General features: G+C 41.0%; 1 protein-coding gene across 1 annotated transcript; it reads right to left on the bottom strand.

The window, feature by feature from the left end:
- Positions 1-720: 720 nt before the first annotated feature.
- LOC308129014 (ras-like GTP-binding protein RHO) lies at positions 721-19685 on the bottom strand. The gene is made up of 5 exons (XM_080494759.1): positions 19547-19685; positions 9023-9180; positions 5713-5833; positions 5222-5352; positions 721-3617 (listed from the first exon to the last, which is right to left on the bottom strand). The coding sequence occupies exons 2-5, from the start codon at positions 9176-9178 to the stop codon at positions 3447-3449; spliced, it is 579 nt and encodes a 192-aa protein (XP_080350885.1). The 5' UTR covers positions 9179-9180; positions 19547-19685; the 3' UTR covers positions 721-3446.

The following is a 19685-nucleotide window of genomic DNA, read 5'->3' as shown; positions in this document are numbered from 1 at the left end:
TTGAGCAAACATCCACACTTGTTTGTATATTTATCTTCCAAGTGGATTCAGTATAATAACTAATGAGAGTATTTTGTTTAAATTGATATCTAATTTTAGCTGTAACAAAGAATTGTTTTAACCAAAAGGCACTTAATTTAGCACCTTTGTCACAAGCAGCATTTTGTTTCGAGCTCCACACGTTTTCAAATGTTACCATCAAGTGGCATGAGTTGGAACACCTTCTGAAGAAACCTCATGACAAAATGGCCAACATTTTAATCAGTTTGTTGAAACAATATTTAAAAAGCTGTTTTTCTGCTTAGTTTTTTTTTTTTTTTATTGAATGTTGGCACTCCTGGAAGCAAAATTCATCTCCTTTTACTAACAAGGTCAACAAGTAACAGTTTTTTGTGGTTGATTCTTGGAAAAACTCAGATAAAATGCTTGCAGATGCAGGGAGAAAATGAAACAAAAGCTCTGCAGTCAAAGCAAACTTCTCTGACTGAGGATAGAATGTTAACCACCAGTAACAATACTGCTCAAAGTTAAATATCAAAATGTAATAGTTAAGGACTTTAACTGTGTGTGGACGTTTACCTGTTACTTCAATAAACTCGTAATTTCTGTGGTGTGCCCTATATGAAATATACAACTGAAAAAGTAAATCTTTTGACAAACATGTTTGTTAAATCGTCCAGTTTGATTTTCTTAAAAAAAAAGAGAGAGAGGAAAACAGTCTCACCTTGTCTCAAAAATAGTTTATTAACAATGTCCATGTTCACTTCAGATCAAACATTCACTACAGCACTTTGTGTTTACAAAGCATTTTTTTTTTTTACAATAAGCTCATATATAAATCTTTTAATTGTTCCAAAAGCTTCAGCAGGAAGAGAAAGAAAAGTTACATAGCACTGAGCAGAAGCTGTTCCCACAGAGGTGCCTGTCTGTGTGCACACAGTAAAGATCTATGGTTTCCTCATGCATGCAGTCAACAGCGCAAGGATTTTCGTTTATCGACATACTCATCAACAGCAGTATAGCACATGCTTTTCGGGACATGTTGCACATTCGACTGCATTACAGGAATGCTTGAATCCACAATGCGGACCTTGTGCTTGCAGCCGTGACAGTTGTTGGACTATCTTCTCTGACTTCCTTGGCTTGTGGAAACTCGTGAATGCCATATTTGACACAAGGCCTGTGTTTACACGGTTCAAAATCTTCAGCTGAAAAGATCCCAGTCTGTGCACTCCTGCCTGGATGGTGTGCTTGTTGTCTACTGTCACGCGCAAGTCCAGAGAAAGAATGTAGCATCCGCCCTCTCAAGATTTGAGGTAACATTGACTTGAATGTTGGCGTTTGACTGTCGTGTCATTCTTCCGAGTATATCGAAGCAATCGCAGCACCTCAGTTTACAAGTTATATCGACTAAAACTCATACATTTACTAAAAACACTGCGAGTGATGAGTCCATAGAGGGTTTATGTAAGTAGTACACCGGAGTAAGTTGAAAACCCTGCAAGCCGGGAGACTTGGTGCCTTAACTGGAACTTACAAGGTTTCATGCAACATGGAGAAGATAGCATTTTTGCCACAGACCATATTTCAAAATCCACCCTTCATGCAATCAAGGGACACGTACAGACGATGAATGACTGCTGTGAAGAGGAAAAAGTTCAATTAACTACGTGTGCATCAAATATCAATTGCCGTTATTCTTTGAATATTGTAAAACACATTTTATGGTGGTAATGATAACATGCAGCCAGGTTTCAATAATCGTAATTCAAAACCCTCCAGTTAACTTAAGATTAGCTCCAGTTCTCATTCACCGTTAAACTGTCCTTTACACTTTGGCACTCTGGTAGAAATGACGACATTCCCGTGGTCCTCACCATAACCAAAGCTTCCCATCTCTGCTCTACATCATGCCAACCTTAAAAAATATTGAGGTCAATTTGAAAATAATCGTTTCATCTTGAGACATGAAAGTATGTCCAGCAAAGTGAAGACTTGGATTAAAAAAGAGAGCCATAAGCTTGATTTGTTGTGGCATTTCAAAAGAAGTGAAGGATTTTTGAAAGTTTCCACTGATGAAAATTAGCATGAACCTCAATCATCTGCCCAAAATCAGAGAGCAAATATTTGACCAAATGATGAAACTTTTTTATTTATTTATTTTAATAAATTCAAAGAGGCAAGTCTGCAAAACATGTCAACAATGCCACATTCGACCTCGTCAGTCAGAACCAGGTTGGCATACGGAAGCCGGTCAATCTGGTCTGAGAGAGTGAAACCAAAGGCACACCAAAACCGAAGGCGGGGGGGGGGGGGGGGGGGGGGGGGGGAACTCCTCACACACATCCCGGCTTCTCTCAAACATGTGAAGAATGTTGTCTGACTGGAAATCGCCTAACGAGAAATGATTTGGGTAAACCAGCCTGACAAAACAGATTCCAATGGCGGGTGTAACCGGCTCCCTCGTGTTATGAGTTAGACTGGAGACGAACTCAGTCACTCACCAGAAACAAACAAGGGAGCTTTCTTCACCAGGCCTGTTGCTTCCCCCACTGTCGATCCTAACATCTATTCTGCATAGTTGAGTTATATTGGCTTGTGTGTTTATTGGCCAACCCCCACCCCCACCCCCGAGGTACACTGCACAGATTTGCATTAGTTAATAAAAGAGTGCATCTCATTCTTCTGTTTACCATTTGCCAGAAACAGCAGTCCGTTTTTATCCGTGATGTGAGCAGGCTGGAAAATGATGGTTTTGTGCCAAACAAAAAAATGACACAAGTGACAGTTTGTTGTGCTCGACAGTCCAGCACTGAAAGCCTTAGTTGAGGCTTTGCTGAGGTTTTACAATGACAACACAGTGTGAAAATGAGCTGCAGCTCAATGAAGAGGTGCCCAGCTGAGATGGTAACTGCCTGACTGACACCATGATGTCGACGGTGGTGTACAAACTTAAAAAGAAAAAGGCACTGGCTCTCATAGTCAAAGGATAACTTTCGTTCTCTATCACATCTGCTACAGCGATAAAAAGAAGTGGATTGGACAAGATATTACTCATGGGTATTTTACACAAAGCTAAGAAGGACGCTGCTCACCTGAGCTCATGAAGGACAATATTGCACACAAATATGTGCATCTACAACAACATACACTGCAGACATGATGAAAAAAAATAAACAAGCTGATAAACGAGCTGCATGTCAAGACAGATCCAGGGAAAGAAAAGCTAACCTATAAGACACTTTTCACAATCATTTATAACCACGGTTGTAATATAGACGGATCCTGTCTCCTGTTTGTGTTCGATTCCTGCATGTTGTCATGAATGTACGATACAGTACAAAGATCCATTTGGTAATATGTCAGTTCTTTTCACGTTGTGTGTTTGGGTTTTCTTTTTTTTTTTACTCCTGTTGGTCATATGATTTTTGCAGCGTCTGGACTGATCACAGCAGCACGCAGCTGCCCTTCTTCTTCTTCTTTGTCTGCAGAGCCGCTCTAGTGGCCATCTCGAACACTTCCCTCACGCCCTCCTTCGTCTTGGCAGAGCACTCGATGTAGGAGAAAGCGCCGACCTTGTCGGCCATGGCTCTGCCTTCTTCTGACCTCACAGGGTCCTGCAGGGGTAAAAATCACAGATCATGAAGGGTTGAGGTCAGGTATGATCACAGAGCAGCATTGAGAAAACCAAGAGAGTTCTGTACTTCAAAATGAAGAGCTTTTAAATAATTTAATAGGCCGATATTGGGGACTCAACAGTTAAAAATGACTTGAGAACTCAATCATGTCATTTATTTTTCAGCAAACATGTCAGATTGCCTCAACTTTCAGCTTTGCAATGACAATCACCTGCTTTTTTTGTTGCATTTTGTGATATTTCTTTTCAATTTGAATAAACTAATAAAATAGTAAAAGATTTTCGACAACTATGAAGGTGTTGTACTGAGTTTTCTCAATTAAAGCACAGAATCTGCTAAAACATATTCTCAAGCACTGCAGCACTAACTGCACATTTTGAAAGGATTCTTCTTAATCCTACTTCAATCACATAATAACTTATTACGTTATTGTCTATTAAGGGTAGTCAAGTATGCCTGACAGCATGGATATCCTCAGTTGAAACTTGACTTTCTACTGGTTTTCTGTCCAGTCTGCATGTTTTCCATGTGTATCTTCTCTTGGGTCTCTGTTCGGTAATATTATTCCACACTATTCACAACCATTCTTACAAAACACAATCAGTTGAATTTGATCAATGTTCCTGCTAAACTTCATTGAGTGATGGCAAATTTGTGACAAACAAGAAAACCTGGATGAAACTATGTCACTCTCCTCAGTCACACCTGACGCACGCTGAACTGGTGACGTCTGACTGACACCGTGAAGCCTGAAACACTTGAATTGATGACTTTGTGCTACTCTTTGTCTCTCAGAGCCCGATTTCTACAGAAAAGAAAAAGAAAAAAAAGCTGACTGCGTAGCCCTAAAAGAGCTTTGTCAACATGTTCCCATTATGAGCTGGACCTGGAGACAGAATAGGCCACAGTGACAATCCTGTGACACAAACCAACATGCTGCCACCATGACAGCATGACTGAGAGGCCTTTCAGACTTCGTTGTTTTAGAGGGGGTTAAAAAGAAGAGTCAAATGTGTGAATTTCAATTGAGATTTCATTTGGCAATAACTTCAAATCCATGTTTTTGGACTGATTCACACACAGGGAAAACATGCAAACTTCCACACAGAAAGGCCTGCTAGGACTGGGAGCAAGAGTGTTAACCACTAAACTACTTTAATGAATACACAGGTTGGGGTGTATTTCAGTCCAGTTCGAAGAGTTTTTAATACATAAAATCAGTTAAAACGTAAAATAGATGTCTTAAAATCAAGCAGCTAGTCTTAACCTCAGCTCATTCAGAATCACATTTCCATATCATGTGCTTTGTGTTGATGTCTATTGATCCCGACCGAGCCCTGAAACAATCAGTTTTCTCCAGGTGTCAAAATGATGCTGCATGTTACAGACTGAAGTGACCGCGGGATAAAAAACTATGCATACCAGTGTGGTTTTTCTCACTGGATATGGTGCTTTGGTATTTTTCTCAGCTGAATGTGAGAAACCAGAAGATGATAACAGAAAGTGTGTGCTTTGACTTATCATTTTTTAGGGACTTGTGCCTGATTAAACACAGTCTGCCGCTCATTGACCTTCCTCTGTACCTGCTTCATCTTGGCCAGCTCCCGCCGCGTGTGTTCATCGTTCCTCAGGTCCTTCTTGTTTCCTACCAGAATGATGGGAACACTGGGACAGAAATGTTTCACCTCAGGTGTCCACTTCTCAGGGATGTTCTCTGAAAGAGAGGGAGAGAGAGAGAGACTTAAAAAAAAAAAAAAAGGACAAGCTGTGCAGAGTCATGGCGCAGAACACTTCTCATGATGGATTGCTCTGCAGACTGCTTGAGGCAAAGATGTTTTTAGCTGCACTAATCCTGCATCCCATCAAGTCCATTACGACCTTTAACAAGCGGCTTTGCCAAGCAAATATAAATTAGGTTGATTCTGTGATAAAACCGATCAATATGTTAATTATATGCAGTCACACATTTTATAATTTGTTGTTTACTGGGCTGCTGCGTTGCTATTTTTGACTCGCCGCTTTAAACAAATGCCAATGATTTAGAAGAGGCAACTGTACATTGCCGATCTCTCACCTAAACTGTCAGGGCTGTCGATAGAGAAGCACATGAGGATGACATCGGTGTCGGGGTAGGAGAGAGGCCTCAGTCTGTCGTAGTCCTCCTGGCCTGCAGTGTCCCACAGAGCCAACTCCACCTGCAGGATAGATGAGAAACACTTGTAAGAAACTATTGGGACATTTGGCTAGATTTCATCTTTTAGATTTTGTCAACACCGAGAGTCTACTTTTACTGTACATTACCACTTTAATTTAATACTCCTCGTCACTTTGATGACACATTCACATTTAAAGCGTTCATCCAGAAACAGGAAGGTGTGTATACAGAGACACGAGCCATACAAAAGTTCTGCATCAGTCATCATAATGAAAGAAATGTCTTTACGCATGCAATGAAAGCTGCGGCACAAAAGGAGTTTGTGCCTTGCAGCCATATTTGAATAAATCTGCTGCACCAGATACAAAAACACTAATGATGGTGACCTTTTCTCAACCACGTCTGATGATTACCTTGTTTCAGCAACCTGATTTACTTGTTTGCACAGGTTTTAAATAACTTTGTTGTTGCACATAAGGAGATATTTCAGGTAACTGTACTTGGAGGATTTTCGTAAAGGCTTTTTAACTTGACTCCCTTTTTTCTACACATTTGTACTTTTGACTCCTTACAATCTCAAAAGAGACTCATCACTTATTTCAATTATACTGAGAAGGTTTCAGTGAGAAGATCGGAAAGTAGCTGTGTCAACTGAAGTTGACAAATTTAACCCTTGAGGTACTCTTTGAAACAGATTTTAAACCTCAAGTTTTATGGATTCATAATTTACTCTAGTTTTGAAATACTCCAATTTTGGCCATTAGTTCATGATGATGCCAGTTTCTATGTTTAAAACTCAAAAAACTGTCACTAATTTCAGAATTTACATCTTAAAATAGAAGGTGTTTCATGTTGGGTTTTAAAAAACAACAACTAATATTGTATTATTATTTGCATGAAAAAGATCAATCTGACTCATTAAAGTAGATTTTTTTGTAAAAGTATAGACAAAACCTCTTTAGTAATTGCTTCATCTTTTTCAATATTCCAAATCAAATATCAGAATAAAAGACAAACACAGTGGTGCTTGTGTGATTGTTATAGCAGAAGTATCATATGCTTTCTTTAAAAAAAAATTTTTTTTTCATAAAATCTCAAAATGCAGTCTAATGCCGGACCTATCTCAATATACAGTACAACCCTGTTATTATCATTTCAAGAACCGTTATTAACTCACTAATGTTAAAGAAATTTGATCTTGACTCAAAGCTATGGCACAAGGTCCATGATAATTTGTGTCATTATTGAGTAATGTACAAATGCCATTACACACACACTAGTTATAATGTGTGTCCAAACATGTGTGTACGTTTTTGAACTTTTGTAAAGAAGTTGAATTTGTGTTTTTCGATAAGATTTTAATATGTGTACTTCACCTCATCGTCACTGCAGCTCTGCCCTGATGAGAGCTTGATAAGTCTGTTATGTTGTCGGTCTGGTGTGGAAATTAACTTTGGGACCGGCCTCATCCCATCACACTGCCGCTGATTAATTCAATTAGGGAAAGTGTGAGATTAGCGAGCATCAAATTGGATACCTGCACCTGCACAGGCATTAACAGCCGGCCTTCACTCTAGCCTGCTCTTCAAGCTGGTTCACTCTAAAGTTTGAAACGCTGGAAAATGAACGACAGCAGATTCTGGTATGTCCGCAGAGAGCGCAACAATCAGCCAACGGTCCCAAAATAGAGGTTTGCAGAGGCAGAGGGGTGGGAGGTGGCCAAACACTTCGGAGACTGCATGAGCAATCGGAGCATTCTGTTCCCACTGGACTAGTTGTGTACTGCAGACTTTAGGGAGGGAAAGAAAGAGGGGAAAACATCTATTTATAGAGTCTACCCAGTCCAGTAAAGGTGGAAAGAAAAAAGGTTTTTCAGCCTCGAGGGTGGGAGAACTCAGATTTGGAGCGGCGATCACAAATCTGATCCAGCTGCTTCTATAAGAGGATGAATACTCTAGGATAGCCCTTCTCCTGGGAGAAACCTCTTATCTTTTTTTTGTTTTTTAAATTACCCCCTTATAGACTGATGGTCACTGTAGATCCCTAACTTTGTAGCTTTCCCATCCAGAACAACGGTTAACCCCTCCATGCCCTCCTCCACGCCAGTGCAAGGAGGACAAGGACAGGAAATGAGACACGTTTATCGGGCATGAGCAGGAGAACAGCCCTGAGGGAAGGAGGGGGATCGCCAGGAGACATCCCTGTTCCCTGTCTGAACAGGAAGCTGGGAAGTAGAGTCATTTCCTGTTTTGCCAAGTGGTGATCCTACAGCGGTGGTCGGATCAAGAGAACAAAACCCTCTGACATAATAAACCATCTGCAGCTTCATGACTCAATTTAACAAAGTTTCATCACTCATGTTCATGAAGCATACAGACATTTGTAAAAAGAGCGGGCTTTTCTTACTTATGGAGCGTTTTATAGCAGATAGAACAAAGATTCACATGTGGGAATATATGAAAAAGAAGTGTCTACCTCTGTGGGTTTGTCAGGTTCTGCGAACTTGCACAGATTATTGAATGGACTCGAACTTTGTTTTGAAAAAATTTTTTTTTAAATCAGAATTCTGCAAATGAGTATTGCCAACATATTTCCATCATATATCAACTATATAATACTAATGAGCAGATTAGTGTCGCCTGAATGAATGAATGAAGCACAGATTACAGTGTTTTTATCCGACTGAGGAGGCTGTGGACAAGTCACCAATTCATCACAGAGAGCACTGTCGATTTATCTTCATTGACAGTGACCAGCTTACCTCGGACTGTTGGAGGAAACTGAAATAATCAGAAAAATGAAGATAGATATAACAGATAGAACAGTCCCAACCGGACTCAAACCTGAAGTTAGACAACTAACCACTTTACCAAACCAACACCCCATTTCCAAATCTCTACACGAGCCTTGAGGTGTAATAATCCCTCAATCCTTCAGTTATATTTTTTTCATGTGCATTTTGCTCATTTCGCATTTAGTCAGAGCTACTAAACCACTGCAGCTCAGTGCATCCCTTCATTTATTAAAAAAAATAAAAAATGTTACTGGAAAACCTGCCAAAATTGGCTGGAAATATTGACAGATGCAGGAGCTGTAGCTAAGGAAAAAAAACTCACACGTGTCAAACTTATAATTTTGAGAGCAAAGTTTCAGCTTCTGACGCAAACTGAAAGTGTTTCAATCCGCGATGACAGACACAGTCTGCTTGTGTGGAATCAAAAGTACAAACCTGTTTTGCGTCAACCTCGATGTCAGCAATGTAGTTCTCGAACACTGTCGGGACGTAGACTTCAGGAAACTGGTCTTTACTGAAAACAATGAGAAGACATGTTTTCCCGCAGGCTCCATCTCCGACAATCACCAGCTTCTTCCGAATGCTTGCCATTTCTGTTTGGAGACAAGGACAAGAAGTTCTTAAAAACAGACATTGAATGAAAAAAAAAAAAAAGGAAACAAAACTTTTTTGCTGTTTTGGGAGTTTCCACTTGTCATCTTCAAGCCAAACAGCACACTGACATTTATTTGTGCATTCAATGCCACACATATGGCAGGTATTTTTAGATATCACAGAAATGCAAGCTCCATTCAAAGCTCAGTATCGTAAAAAAACAACAAAAAAAAACACTTTCGTCTGCTCGTGCTGTGAGCCTCCAAGGGAACCGCGGTGACATCCCTGACTGACAGCACTGCACAGCATTACACCTGAGGGAGGGCCTCTCTGATCTTCACGTTGTCACAGACGAATGTACGAATCGCACTACAAAGCCACATGGAGGATGGGGGAGGAAGAAGAGAAGGAGAAGAAGAGAGAGAAAGGATAGTAGAGCAAGCTAGGACATGAAGGAATGTGCTATCGGGCTCCTGACCTGCCCGGTTCGTCTCTCAGTGCAACATGTACGGAGGAGGAAAAGTGAACAGGAAATTAGAGCAGCTGCTGGAGTACATGGTGGAGTCTGAAAAAGAGGCCGAACGCTCCTCTGCCTTTGATCTCGCCTGCTGTTCCTTCAGGAATATCTTTTTTTTTTTTTTAAAACAAAGCCATAAATATCTGAAAATTCTTTCCTGCATAGAGAAACCGAGGTTAACCACCCAGCACACGTTCTGTGTTGATATACAACACCTGGAACAGATATGTATACTATCAGACTATAACTATATCAAACTATAACTAAAACAAAATATCACTGGCCACAATGGATGCAGCTTTGTCAAGAAGGTTGACATTTTCCAACAACAGTCCAAAAACAGTGAAGAATATGTTCAAGTATATGACCAGAGAACATTTATGAATTTCATGCAGAATGTGAGAGAGAGAGAGAGAGAGAGAGAGAGAGAGAGAGAGAGAGAGAGAGAGAGAGAGAGAGAGAGAGAGAGAGAGAGAGAGAGAGAGAGGGAGAGAGAGGGAGACTATATTTACTACTGTGGGAATATTTTTTTTATACAATATAATATCCTTATGGATACAAAGAGTCCCCATGAGGAAACCAACCAATTTCCATATGAAGACCCATTTTAAAACCGGACTATGGTTAGGGTTGGATCAAAGTAGAATTTGGAATTTTTTTTTGGAACACCACTCCTTGTGAAACTGATCATGATTATGTGACACTAAACGTTCACGCAGTTCATGACTTTTGTTTTACATGAACACAGTTGTACAGCTACAGAGCTGCTGTCTCCCTGTGTTCACCTCATAAATCTGGACATTTAGCAACATCTTTAGCAATACAAACAATGTCAAACTGTAAGTATTACTAATATAATACTGCATGCATGGTACCTGCACTAATGTCATTGAAATAAAGCTAGCGTCCCTTTGTAAGAACTGTCTGCAGTTGTGTTTTTATCTTCGTGGGTTCACAGCTACTTCCCTTTGTTTATTAGCTCAACTGTTATTTCTAGAGACATTCCCATTACAGAGCCTTCTAATTTTAATAATTTCCAATTGATTAGTTTATTAGTGATTGGAGTGACATACACAGTGCCAACAGCCGAGATGTACCAATAATGCAGTCATGTAGCCTCATAAGAAGTCCTAATTGACAAAAGATAAAAATTAACACGAGGTTTCTCAAGTAGCTACTTTCATGTTTATTAACTACAACATAGTTACTCCACTATTTGTTAGAGAAGTAACTAATATTTATAATCAAACTCTGATTTTCAATGTATCTTTCCATATTGGAGCGGATCTAAATCTGACTGCAAACTGACTCATGTCAAAAATGGAACTCCCCATGAGGTAAAAAAAAAAAAAATCCATCTTAAAAGAAAGCCATGTTTTATAGTCAGGCTGTGGTTAGGGTTGTGTCAAGTTCATGGTTAGGCAGCTTGTTACGGTTTGAGTAAGTCTGCAGGAAATGAATGCAAGTCAATGTAATGTCCCTACACGGCGTGTTTGTGTGTGTGTGTGTGTGTGTGTGTGGGAGATGGATGAGCTGGATCCATGCTGCAAGGGAGCAGCTGTGCTTATAGTCATTTTGCTCCCCACCTCATCTACTTTCTGTCAGATGGTCCAGGCAGCAGCCCTCTCTTCATGAGGACGCCCACTTAGAGGAAAATTCATCTTTCAATTGCTGCTGGAGAAACTTTTCGGTTGAGCGTGGCTCGACCCCCCCACTGTTAATCTCTGCTCACAAGCATGGCAACACAGGCTCTCTTAATAATCAGCATGAAATTAAGTGATCGAATGCAGTTTTGAAAGACAGAGTGAAGTTTATTAATCAAACTACTTGGTCCTCTGCTAAATGACTTGTTAAAGTTAGTGTAGAATATTAGGAGATATTTATATTTTACCCTGTTAAATCTAATTCGACATCGGTCTTGGTGCTACAATTACATTCAATGAGAAATTTCCCTCACCTTTTGGAAAATTTGCACATTTGGGGAGATTTTTACATCATACCTGCCAATAATACTAAAAAGATTAAGCCGTGGTTTAGTCGGGCCAGTTAAAAAAACAAACAAACAAACAAAAAAAGGACACGATGTGAAATCTTTTGATATATATCTTGAAATATTACTCAGAATCAATCAGTCATGATGCAAGTGAAACAAGTGTTTCACTATATTTTGCACATTTATTGGAGAAATTAAGACTAAATGGGTCAAGAGGAAGAGTGAGAAGAGAAACTTTGCAAAAAGATAAAATTACCCGCCAGGTTTCCATGAGTTTTGGCATTAGCAACAGAGAAACTTAAAATCTGGGGTATTTTTCTATGTGTGACGGTTTCATTGAGGGCTTGGTTGCTCGTGCCTTTTCATGGAAACAGCAGTCTCGGCTTGATCATATTTTCTGCCTCTTAACCAAAAGCCCCCTCCCTCCGCCGCTGTAGTTTGCATCTCAGTCACTCAGATTGTGAGACTCGTGTTGAAATCACAGCTGTGACAGTCTGCCCAAGTCCTGCTCTCTCATGCCATTTTTTTATGTTTAAAATGCGATTGAAGCCACCTATTCATCAAAAGCTACAACCTCCTTTTTGGCATTAGCTGGGTTGGATATTCCATAGATGCTACAGCATATATGTTTTTTTCAAATTCAAACCTTGTGAAATTAATGACTGAACTAGAAGATGGTTCAAAAAAAAAAGTGTAGCACAGCAGCACCGAGGCCTCAGAGGCAAACTGTGAAACAAAACAATCCACTTCCTGCTCGGTGGTGCCTGGGAGGAGCTTTTGGCTGCAGTTCTGTTTGGACAGGCTTCAACAGAGCCGGCAGCAGCGACACACAGCCAACCACTGACACTACTGACATGGAGAGGGACTATAGGAGCTGCACAATGAGAAAGATTCAGACACATTTGCACATTTAAATTAAGTGTGAAAATGTTCCATATCATCAAAAAAAAAGTAGATACGATACTCTACCTGTGATTGACGGTCTCACTTGGATCACTAATGGATATTAATGACCGGAGCAGCTGAAGAGGAATTCCAGCTGCATTGAAGCTGATTCAGCCTGTAACATCTTCATATTGAAACCTGAACTCACTTTCATTCTTTCACAACATATGAATGGAAAACACGTATCTGCGATCAGTCTGAGCATGTTGACCTTCCCCATACACACAGCAACCGAGTGAAAGTGGCTACTGGAAGATTAACGGCCCTCAAGAAAGCTGCAACAATGGCTGAAATAGTTCCACATCATCCTGATCAGTGCAGAGTGCAGACGGTTTCATTTACCCGTCGTTGTCTGCAAGAAACCACTGAGATTTATCAGGTACACAGAGACAAAATGTGAAATATTCATGAGGCTATCTTAACGTGTCACGGCTGACTGGGAGCAGGAACACTGTTATTTATGGATTGCAGTAAAGTAGATATACTGTTTGAAGTAACCAGGCCTGATGATGCACATTCAACTCAGTTGAGTTCAGACCAACTTGAGCTGTGCATTAAAGAAAGCCACTGGTGCAGCAGGCGTGTCGACAAACACAATGGGGCTCGATTCAAGCAACATTACAACACAATGTCTGCGGTGGCCAGTCCTATTCATGCAATACTCTTAATGGATAGAGTGAATGTGTGATTTGTTATTATGATTATCATCATAATAACTTTCTCACAGGGAGCGACTCAAACTGGACTTTGGGGATTTAATTTAAATGATGTATTGGAACTGTTGAGATGTGAATATTATCCAACAGCTGCTTTATCTGATACAGTGCAGATAACATTTATTTGTCTTCTATAAAGCTTTATTCAAACATGGGGTTGCTGGTGCTGATCCGAGCTGACGGAGACGCACGCACGCACGCACGCACGCACGCACGCACGCACGCACGCACGCACGCACGCACACACACACACACACACACACACACACACACACACACACACACACACACACACACACACACACACACACACACACACACACACACACACACACACACACACACACACACACACACACACACACGCACACACACACTTTATGGTCACCAGTTAGAGGGAGAAAGTGAGTGTTAACCACTACATAATTGTGCATAACAATGACCGTTTCACATAACCATTGCATGGTTACATTAAATAAAAATATTTTCTGTATGTACAGGCAGGTTTTTTTTTTTTTTAAGTTGGAGTGACACAAGAGGCATGTTCCCCTAAAAAGCAATCAAAAAGATGCCTGTAGTGCCAGCAGTATCTGTGTGAATAAACACATGCATAGAGATTTTCAAAATGTAGGTATGAGTGAGGAAAATCAGATAAGCCACTGTCTTTCTGTAACAGCAGGCTGATCTAGAATAAACGTAGTTATTCTAAGGGTTTCTGTAAAACTGGAGTATAGAGATGGTCTCTATGCTTAGAAAACACAAACCTTTGACCATAAAAATGATTTTTAATGTGCCTCAATCAGTGATTTTCGTCTTTATGCGACTCTTCAAAGACAGTATATCTATGCGCTTACATAATGCAGAGAATATTGTTTAATGGTTAGACATAAATAGAGTGATAACACATGAAGTCATATTGACTAGAAACTGAGGAAAGCAGCTCCTCTCGTTCATCAACGATAACAAACTCCCACTAGTTTTTAATGGGAGGTCTGAGAAAAATCGACTCTCTTAAAGTCAGAGGGCTCAGATCAGGAGGCAGATATTGCCGTAATATAGAACATTGTGTACACTTCGCTTGCCTCACCATCTGCACAAAATCACGCAGAAAAAGTGAACATGTTTGTGAAATTAGCACTTCAACAACTAAGTTAACCTGACACAGGCATCGCTAATGAAATGCACAGGAAAGAAGAGAAACAATGTTATTCTCCATTAATGTCAGCAATGTCGCAGGTTAATGAACATGCCACCTCTCTCCTCCTCTAAGGAGGCGTCCTGAAGCTTAGGGGGCCCAACAGACATTATGCAACAAGCTGTGCAGAGGTAGCAATGAGCAGAGCGTGACCGAACCCAGTGAAGTCGAGCCGCTTCACGGTCCTCTTGTGAGTTTAATGTCAACAACGATGCTGAGCAAAGGCAAACATACAACTAACAAAGAATCAGTTTTTCCTGATGATATGGACGACGATAGCTTTGCGAACATGCAAAGACATTAGAGGAAAGAGGGGGTAAGTTACCCAGGAGTTCCGAGTAACCACTTATTCGCTCTTTTCCAACAACACAGGAAACCTTCAGATGTGAAGATACTCGGGAATTAGACTCACCTCTGGTGATTCGGCCTGGGAAATGGGCCAAAGTTCATAAAGTGGAAGCGGCTGAGACAAAGCAGACGTCCCACAGCACCAGCTGTCAGCACCACCCCAACCCGGACGCACAAACATTTTGTCTGACTAAATCTGACAGGTCGCAGCAGACGACAGATCAGTCGGAGGATCAGGCCGAGTTCTCAAAAGCTAATCTGACAAGAAAGCTTCGGGATGCTGCAGATTAAGCTGGTATGGCTTAAATGCTGAGACATTTAACATAAGCTGGTCATTCAAGTGCATAAAACGAAGTCTGAGCGCCGCGCCAATATAGACCGGGTCAGTCAGTCAGCTCCACATACGAATCAATATGCTGACAGCCATTAAAAATACAGATACGGTACTTTTGAAGAACTCTGAAGAGCATTAAATGCTCTATGTGTTGACAAACTTAAATTGACATATTCCGCAAAAAAATGGAACTGAACTGTCTGCATGCTATTCTTCAGAGGTTGTGCCCGACCGTCTTGTCATTTTGTCCGATAGATTTAAGTGGCTGAAAGAAAATCTGCGCTCGGTGTGAAAACGACAGATGGTTTTGTGTCACTGTTGAGAAGTTTAGATCGCCGACAGAAAATATTCGGTCAACACGACCTCTGCTTTCAGATGGCTGACAGGTGAGTCACACTGACAAACAAATGACTGGTGTGTGTGTGTGTGTGTGTGTGCGTGTGTTTTGTTGTTCAGGAAGACGACATCGATTACTGTTTGGGGAAGAGCCTACTTGAGCAGGGTTTTCATTGGTATAATTCATTTGATTCCGTCAGTTTTCCAGTAAAGTACATCAGTTCATCCATCTCACATAATGCTCCTGGAGAAAGACACAATCACATCCACACCAACAGCACGGGCAAGTTTTGAATCACCAACGAGGGAGGGAACCAAGACAAAGCAAACTGGACACACGGGGGAGAACATGCAAACTCTTACACAAAAACACCCACTGGCCCAACCTGCCCAATGTGGACCGTGGCAAAAAAACCCCAACAACAAATCATAGAATTTTACATTTGTTAATCTTTAGTTACATACGTCTAATCTTTAGTTATTGTCTGAAGAAGATGGACAGTGGAAACATGCATACTGTATCATTCTGAAGGGAGACTCCACCGAACTTATGTAGTAGAAAGAGGAAGTAGAGCAAGAAGGGGAGAGAGAGACTTAATTCAGCCAGTTGGCGGCCAAAGCACAAACTCTCAGACAAAGAGAGGTTGGTGCCGATACGCTACGTTGCCGTGAAGGAAGCGACGCCTCATGACTCACTCCTGTTTAATAACTCAAGTCATGAGCAACCAAACAAGACTGACTGAATAGATTCAGAAGCCACCCACACCTCTGCTGGTGATTATACTCTTTGTTTAATCGATACAAGTCATTCCTCAAATAATAACAGTATGATTCAGACTTGTTTTACAAAATCTATTTGTGGCGTCCAGTCTAATCCCTTTAGACATCCCAGATTTTAATCATATACAACAACAAAAAACACACAATTATTTCACATTTACTGAAGAGAAACCTATACATGTGTATTCCACATTTTCTCAAAATGATAAATATCCACCCAGCATTGCCAGACTTTTTTTTTTTTTATTTATTGTGTAGTTTTAGTGAGATTATTGTACTTTAAGAAGGAATTAATGTTACACATGTTCAGAACATTCGGGATATTTGTTATTTGATCAATTGATGAATTGACAGGAAAATTATTTTTTAAAATCTTGACAAAAAAAAAGTCTAGGATATTTCAATACTGCCATCAAGGAACAGTCGCTCTTACTCAAACACAGTTTGATTTTTCAAATGAACAGGTACTGATGATCATTTTCTTTCTTTTTAAACTCATTTTGGGTTGTTGGCTGCCGGTCCAGAGGATGCAGAAGCATGAAGAACCAGGGAGCACATTGATTCATCGAGAAAGAAACTGATATGAATCCACATCACTATGCTGATCGAATATTCGATTTATTTTGCGATTTAGATCTCAGTTTGGGATCATTGACACAACAAAAGTTGATTGACAAGTTCACCTTAAAATCTGCATACAAAAGACACTATGTCCATCACAAATACACCGATGAAGATCACCTAGATGTGATTTGTAGACATACGAAAATATATTTTTATAGTTGCCAGCTAACAATTTAACCTCAGATTGTGAGATTTGGTTGTTTTCACACCGACAACTTTAGGAGCTGTGTATTATTACTGAATACTGTTTCTGATGTGGATTCATTCTTTTCTTTCGTTCTTTATTCTATATTTTATACCAAATCTGGTGATATGAGGAATAACTAATCCTATGTCTTTACCGTGTTTGGAAACAAGCACAGGCCAGTTTAACAAAGCAAAAGAGTGTAAATAATGAGTGAAGCGTGTGATCCAGGAAGGTATCATTAGGAGATCAGTCGGCAGCACTTGGACAGAGTGTTCACATCGACCGGACGTCATCTCGCACTTGTCACTTTTTTTTCCTTTTTAGGGACCTCGCCAACGGCTGGGCCCTAGGCCCAGCCAACGGCAGGTCTCTTTTGGATTTCGTCGTCGCCAAAAGTGCGGGCCCTCCGAACCCCCTAAACACGCTCAAAAACTCACCAAATTTGGGAGACTCGTCAAAAGTGTGGCACTCCACAATCTCACGTCAAGAAATTCCCAAAAAATCCAAAAATGGCTCTCTAGCGCCACCTAGAAAATTGCAATCACCCGCCACGGTCCGTACGAATGTCGTAGAGAAAAACAGCGAATACGAAACTTCTTCGTCTACTCGACCCCTACGACTCACGCGCTCTAACTTTTGACCTAACTCCAACAGGAAGCCGGCTATTTGCCTTTCAAAGTAAGGTGTTCGCCCAAAAAAGGCAAAAAAAGGCCGAAACGGAAAATCTAAACCATCATAGGGCGAAGGTCGTATCGGTTAAATTGAGATATACAAAAATAGAGGAGATTGTTTACTACAATAATTTAGAGGGAATTTTTCTTACCTAGTCCAGTTTAATTTTTATTAGCCGTCCAAGCTCCCCACCCCCTAATCGCCTTTTTGGCTCCTGTCATCCATTAACATGGGGAAACCGAAAATTCTCCCACAAAATCAACGATTTTAAACTCCCCGAACTACTCTTAACTGCTTGCAAACCGTGACTCTCAGCCACAAACCGAGGGCATCGCCACGCTCACGAGACCCTGCCGAACAAGAGGATGTAACATATGTGGGGAAAATTCCAAAACAAGTCCCCAGAATGACGAGTTAAAGCGACACAGTAACATTTTTCTCGTCCGAAATCTTAACACTATAGCGGATGGAGCCAAATCTGCCGTTCCTGCCAAACAGCGCCCCCTGGTGTCCAAAGTTTACCTCCGACTGCTTCCAAGCGTACACCGTCTTAAAGAGGACAAAAATTCCTACAAAAGTATGGTATTTTTATCCACATACTCCCCCGATAAGTATAGATTAAGAGCACTTGTTCGCAAAATCTTTGAATATAATCCTCCCTGTCTCACTCTGACGTCAGAGTGTCCGCGCTCGGTGCAGCTGTGAAATTCTCCACTGTGATTGGTCAGTGCATCACTCCATATATGGGCAGCTTCCTGTAGCTTCAGGCTCATCACTGCTGTGTGATTGACAGCCTGTCATATCCTGCAGTTTGACCTGAGAGTGACCTCACCAGTCATTCTCAGGTCAGGTTACTCTCATGTGACCTGACCTCACTCTCATGTCTCATGTTCTCCTGTCATGAGGACATGCAAAACCTGTATGAGACCTGGCCTGAGACATGTAATTCATGTCGGTGGAAGTTTGTGAAAAACCTTCATTGATGCATCATTCACACCTTCGTTCACGCCGACAAAGGCCGGGCCTCCTAGGCCCGGCACTCCACCAGGTCACTCTCATGTCCCACACTGACCTCTGTAGGAGGCTTGGCCTGAGGCCATGTAATTCATGTCGGTGGAAGTTTTTGAAAAACCTTTATTGTGCCATAAGTGCTGTGTCTTTTACACTACAATTGAAGTAAGACCAGATTCAGGATCGGGGCCATCTGGGGAGTACCTAACAGACATTTTCAGGCAGCTCGGCTAGCTTGCGGCTTAGCATGCCTGCTAGCATGGTTGCAAACATTGTCTGATTGAGCCGAAATTTGGTAGGTAGCCTAATGGGGTTGCTGCGATCACAAATCACTAGCTAATTAGCTGGTTTTGACGCCGTTTTTTCAAAATAAAAGTCTTTTTTTTTTTTCTTTTTTTTTTTTACTTAAAAAATTGTTTTTTTTATTAACCGTTCATAGCCACCCCCCCGACGGGCAGTCTCGAGGTCCCGACCAATGCTGCTTGTTTTTTTTTAAAACTGGCAACATTGAAGCCATCAACAGTTGAAGAGACAAAACTAACATCAGTTCAACCACACAAATCACAGCACGTGCATAGAAATCAGCACGAGCCCAGAAGGAGAGGACAGGACACCACCTTGTGTCCTCCTTCAGCCAAGAAAGTGAGCCACATTTTAGACTGTCGACCGGAGTGTGATGACAATATCGATCACAGTGTCATGATTACCTGTCAGCTGCCGGGTGAAGGGTCTTCGTCTTCACAGGTGTTAATCCTCGCGCGCGCTCCCGTCGCTTGATCGTGAGATATACACACACACACACACGTAAACACACGCACGCACAGACACACACTTCTTGCTGCAGTG

Source organism: Blennius ocellaris (assembly GCF_963422515.1).
Source record: "Blennius ocellaris genome assembly, chromosome: 4".
Taxonomy (NCBI): Eukaryota; Metazoa; Chordata; class Actinopteri; order Blenniiformes; family Blenniidae; genus Blennius; species Blennius ocellaris.
This window is presented reverse-complemented; position numbering and strand designations above follow the sequence as displayed.

Bases quoted from the DNA above. Each gene is read 5' to 3' on its own strand.
- LOC308129014 (XM_080494759.1), bottom strand. From the start codon at position 9,178: ATGGCAAGCATTCGGAAGAAGCTGGTGATTGTCGGAGATGGAGCCTGC. The intron at 5,834-9,022 runs GTTTGTACTTTT...TCTATCCTGCAG, and splicing joins TCGAGGTTGACGCAAAACAG to GTGGAGTTGGCTCTGTGGGA. The intron at 3,618-5,221 runs GTACAGAGGAAG...TTACCCCTGCAG, and splicing joins AGCTGGCCAAGATGAAGCAG to GACCCTGTGAGGTCAGAAGA.